This window comes from Pediculus humanus, genomic scaffold (genome assembly GCF_000006295.1).
Source record: "Pediculus humanus corporis 1103172107488 genomic scaffold, whole genome shotgun sequence".
NCBI classification, from domain to species: domain Eukaryota; kingdom Metazoa; phylum Arthropoda; class Insecta; order Psocodea; family Pediculidae; genus Pediculus; species Pediculus humanus.
Window position 1 is genome coordinate 580,035 of NW_002987105.1, and position 4,286 is coordinate 584,320.

At 28.8% G+C, this 4,286-nt stretch overlaps 2 protein-coding genes across 2 annotated transcripts; one reads left to right on the top strand and one right to left on the bottom strand.

Annotated features, from left to right (window-relative positions):
* Positions 1–527: 527 nt before the first annotated feature.
* On the top strand, positions 528–844 carry Phum_PHUM147500 (uncharacterized protein; the record flags this gene model as incomplete). Its single annotated transcript, XM_002424659.1, has 3 exons — positions 528–603; positions 691–794; positions 827–844. 3 exons carry the CDS (start codon positions 528–530, stop codon positions 842–844), a joined length of 198 nt encoding a protein of 65 aa, XP_002424704.1.
* A 1,425-nt stretch (positions 845–2,269) lies between these two features.
* Positions 2,270–2,582, bottom strand: Phum_PHUM147510 (uncharacterized protein; the record flags this gene model as incomplete). The annotated part of the gene is made up of 2 exons (XM_002424660.1): positions 2,270–2,412; positions 2,549–2,582. 2 exons carry the CDS (start codon positions 2,580–2,582, stop codon positions 2,270–2,272), a joined length of 177 nt encoding a protein of 58 aa, XP_002424705.1.
* Between the last annotated feature and the right edge of the window lie 1,704 nt (positions 2,583–4,286).

Consider the following 4,286-nt stretch of genomic DNA (forward strand, 5'->3'; position numbering starts at 1 on the left):
GGTTAGCTAAACACGTGTGTAATTTAATTAACACCTAAAAAAAATTATTATTATTATTATTAAATTAAATTAAATTGTATGAAATAACGAATTTTTCGTTGTTTGTTTGTTTGTTTGTTTGTTTTTATAATTTAATTATATTTTTTTTTTTCAGGTTGTGTGTTAATGATGTAAAAAAAAATTAATTAATAACATTTGCTGTTACATAAATTAATAAAACTTTTATTTTTTTTAAAATAATTTTATTTATGTACTGAACAGGTTGATATAATTGGTTCGGTGAAACGAAATTCAATAGCCTTGAATATAATTTTTAGTTGAGAAGTTCACTTTCACCATCTTTTTGTTTTTTTTTTTTGTTTTTTTTTTCTTTTATTTTCCATTTTTTATAAAAATATTCTTAAGTTTTTTTTTTGGGCTTTTATGCTTTATTTTATTTACTGCTCGTTATTATGTTTTTTTTTTTTTGTTTCAAATGATCGCAAGTTTATGTAATGTTTTGATATAATTTTGTTTATAGGTTGGAAATGGAGAACCTACAAAGCCGGTTAAATACATTGAATAATAAAATGGATTCTAATTTTAGTGCACCATATCGAACAGGTGTCGTGTAAAATTTTATTCGAGTACCTTTTTTTTTTTTTTTTTTTTAATATTTATTGATTGATGTACTTTAATATGCATTTACAGATGATAATAGAAAAGAACCTGAAATAGTTGTCAGAGATAGAAAAAATTATGATACCACGTTGTCAGATGAAAAAAATTTCGATGTCGTTCGAGAACCTGAGAATGTAAATAAAAAATTTTTAAGTGAAGAATCGAGACAAAATTCAACGCATAAATACGAACCTAGTTATAATAATAATAATAATAATCAAAATAAAGAACAACCTTATCAAAACATACAACAAAATAATAATAATAATTATGACGGTAGTTATAAAAATAAAAATGGAAATAACGGTTATGAAATAAATCAAAACGAAATGAAACAAGAAATTCAAAATTCAAGACCCTACGACGACGGTCCCCCGCAAAATTATCAAAAATATTACGATAATGATTACGAACAATCACAAAATTATCAAGAACAACCTTTGACGATGGAAGAACAAAATCAGGGAAAAGGAAATTACCAGGAAAGAGGACCGTATCAAGAACAACAACAATTTTCGCAACAGCAACCGTCGTACGCGGAACAACAGCAATCGTATCAAGAACATAATCCGTATCAAGATCAATCTTTATATCAAGAACAACAACAACAGCCCTTCCATGAGGAATCATCTTATCCCGATCAACAATCAAATTATTCGGATCACCAACAACAAAGGATTAAAGAAAATCCGATTTACGATGAAAAACAAGAAATCCAAGAACAAATGACGACACCTCAAGAACAATATAATAATAATCCCGATCCGATCGATCAACCTGTACAGCAGTTAGAACCTGTAGAAAAAACCGTAGTGCAACCGAAATCCGAACAACCGAAAACGACGGCATCTCAAAGATTTCAAAGAGCTGCCGAACTTTCAAGGCAAGCATCCAAATCAGAAGATTCACCGTCACGCGGCAAATTATCATCACAAACGACGAGGTTAAGAAATCCACAATTAACGAGGACTCAAAGCAAATCTCAATCCAGGTTTAAATAATTTTTTTTTTTTTTTTTTTAAATTAAATTTTAAATCGAATGAATTTCCCCGCCCCATCCCCCCCCCCAAAAAAAAAATCCAGCGCGTTCCATGGATAATAATAATGATAATAATAATCAATAGATTCGATAAGGTAAATAAAAATTAATTAAATAATTTTTTTTTATTAAAAAATACGTTTATATTTAAATTTTATGTACATAGTATTGCACAATGAGATTAAAAAAAAAAAAAAAAAAAAAACAAAAAAAAAAAAACGGATTTCCGGTGAACAATTATTGGTAACAATTTTAACAAATTTCTTTAAAAAAAACAAAACGATCTAAAAAATAGGAAAAGGTTGAGTAATTTATTATTATTATTATTATTATTATTAATAATAAAAAAATAATTATTTATTTATTTAATTTATTGTTCGTCTGGTTGGGGTGGTAAACTTCTCAAATATTCGACAGCTCTTTGAATAGCTTCTGGTACTGGTGGGGGAACTGGAAGATGAGCTCCTTGTGGGTGGAATCTTTTGAGAAAAGAAAAAAAAAATTTTTTTATTTGAAAGAATAATTTGAAATTTTTTTATCGTGGGAAAGTAAAAATGTCACCCGGTTAACTTACCCGGTTTCGTCAGCAACGTAAGAAACAGAGTAGGTTTGACCATCGTCACCAACGTAAGAATAAGCACCGTTAGCAACTCCGCCTTTGACTGGTTTTCCTTCTTCGTCAACGAGGTCTTTAAGTGCTCCTTCTTGTACTACTTTGGTACCATCCCCAGCTTTGAAACTGTTTATTTAAAAAAAAAAAAAACAGCGTAAATTTTACCTTTTTTTTTTTTTTTTTAAATCCAATACAAAAATCATGCGGGGGAAAAAAAAAAACAAAAAAATTCTCACCCAAATTTGTAGCTACCATCAACGTTAGATTCATTTTCCAATGATAAAATTGGTACAGGTTCGGTTTGATGTTGTAATTGTTGTGGTCGGGATAAAACACCCAAAACGCAAATGGAAAGAACCAACCCCAAAACCTTTAAAAAAAAAAAAAAAAAATGGAATCCATCCATCACACGATAGGGAAAAATTTTAATAAAAATCCAACGAAATTTAAAAAAAAAAGAAAAAAACCTGCACGAACCTTTCACTACAACTACTTATACTACAAAAAAAAAATTGTAATCAACAGCATAATAATAATAATAATATAAATGAAAAAATTTTTACCTTAATCATATTTGTTGAATTTGTTGTCACTTTTTTTGATAGAAAATGCAGACTAGAGTAACCACGGGATCCTACCTGTTTATTTATATGAGGCCCGCAAGTTAATAGCCTATTACATCATAAAACGTCTCACAACCGTCTTCTACTACTACAATATCTACTACCACGCGGTTGGGTGGGTTTCACTTATGAAGAAGATTGGATTCCTTTTTTTTTTTTCTCCTTTCCTCTACTCTCCTTACCTCTCTTCTCTTTTCTTTCTTTCTTTCTTCTTCTTCGATAATTGATTGATGATCCATTTATAGGTTTTTATTATTATTTTTACATTCTTTTTATTATGTATTCCATGAATTTTTCTTTCAACCTAATTTCGTTTCATTGTAATAATTATAATAATGGTAACACAATGGTGACGTTGATGACAGTTATGATGATGATGATGATTTTGGGAAAATTTTTTATGTGTCGAAATATTAATTGTGGTACGGCCCAATCCAATTTTTATTAAAAAAATAATATTGCGTTATGTAAAATAATCCGACAACGGGATGGGATGAAACGGGACGGGGGAGAACGGGGGGGTTTAGGGATGAATTTGTTATTTTGATTACGTCATAAATAATTTATCGTTTATCGATTTAAAAAATTGTAGATATATAAATAGAGAGAGAGTAAGGGAAAATTAGAAATTTATACTTTTATGCATATTATATATTTATGTATGTATATAAAAAAAAAAAAATGGCGGTTATCACGCGTGACGAATATATATATATAAAAAATGATTATTTATTTAATTCGATTGTATTTTTTTTTTTTTTCAAATTTTTTTTTTTTTTTATTTTATTTTCTTCCCCAGCCAGGTTTTGTCTTATGCCGGTTCACCTTCACCGCGAACATTCTCGTCTTCCTTATCTAAACAACCAAAGTTTTCGATATCGAAATGTAACCACCACATAAAACTAATACGTGGTGTCGCATATGAGAAAAATTTCTATTAAAAATTTTATTGATCGACGATAGAATTTTATAGAAAAAAAAAAAAAAAAGGATCAGGTTTTTTTTTGGGTGTTTGTTTATTACCCGCTTTCTAAACCGTGATTTTACCACCGGTAATACCACCCACGCGTATTATTTTTATATTAAAAAAAAAAAAAAGTTAAATAATAACATTTTGTATCATTCGATTGAGTAATTTTTTGTTCGGTAAATGATAGTTTTCCGTTGCTGTTTTTACCTTAAAAACAACAACAACAACGCGTTATCAGTATTCTGTCGGATTGATAACGACATTAAAAAAAACTAAACAAAACAATTTTTTTTTTTTTTTTAATGTGAAAATCTGTCGGATCGTTTGAAAAAAAAATTTTTTTGTAGGAATTGCCGCGGAGGAGGGAGAAAGGGGAGGGGA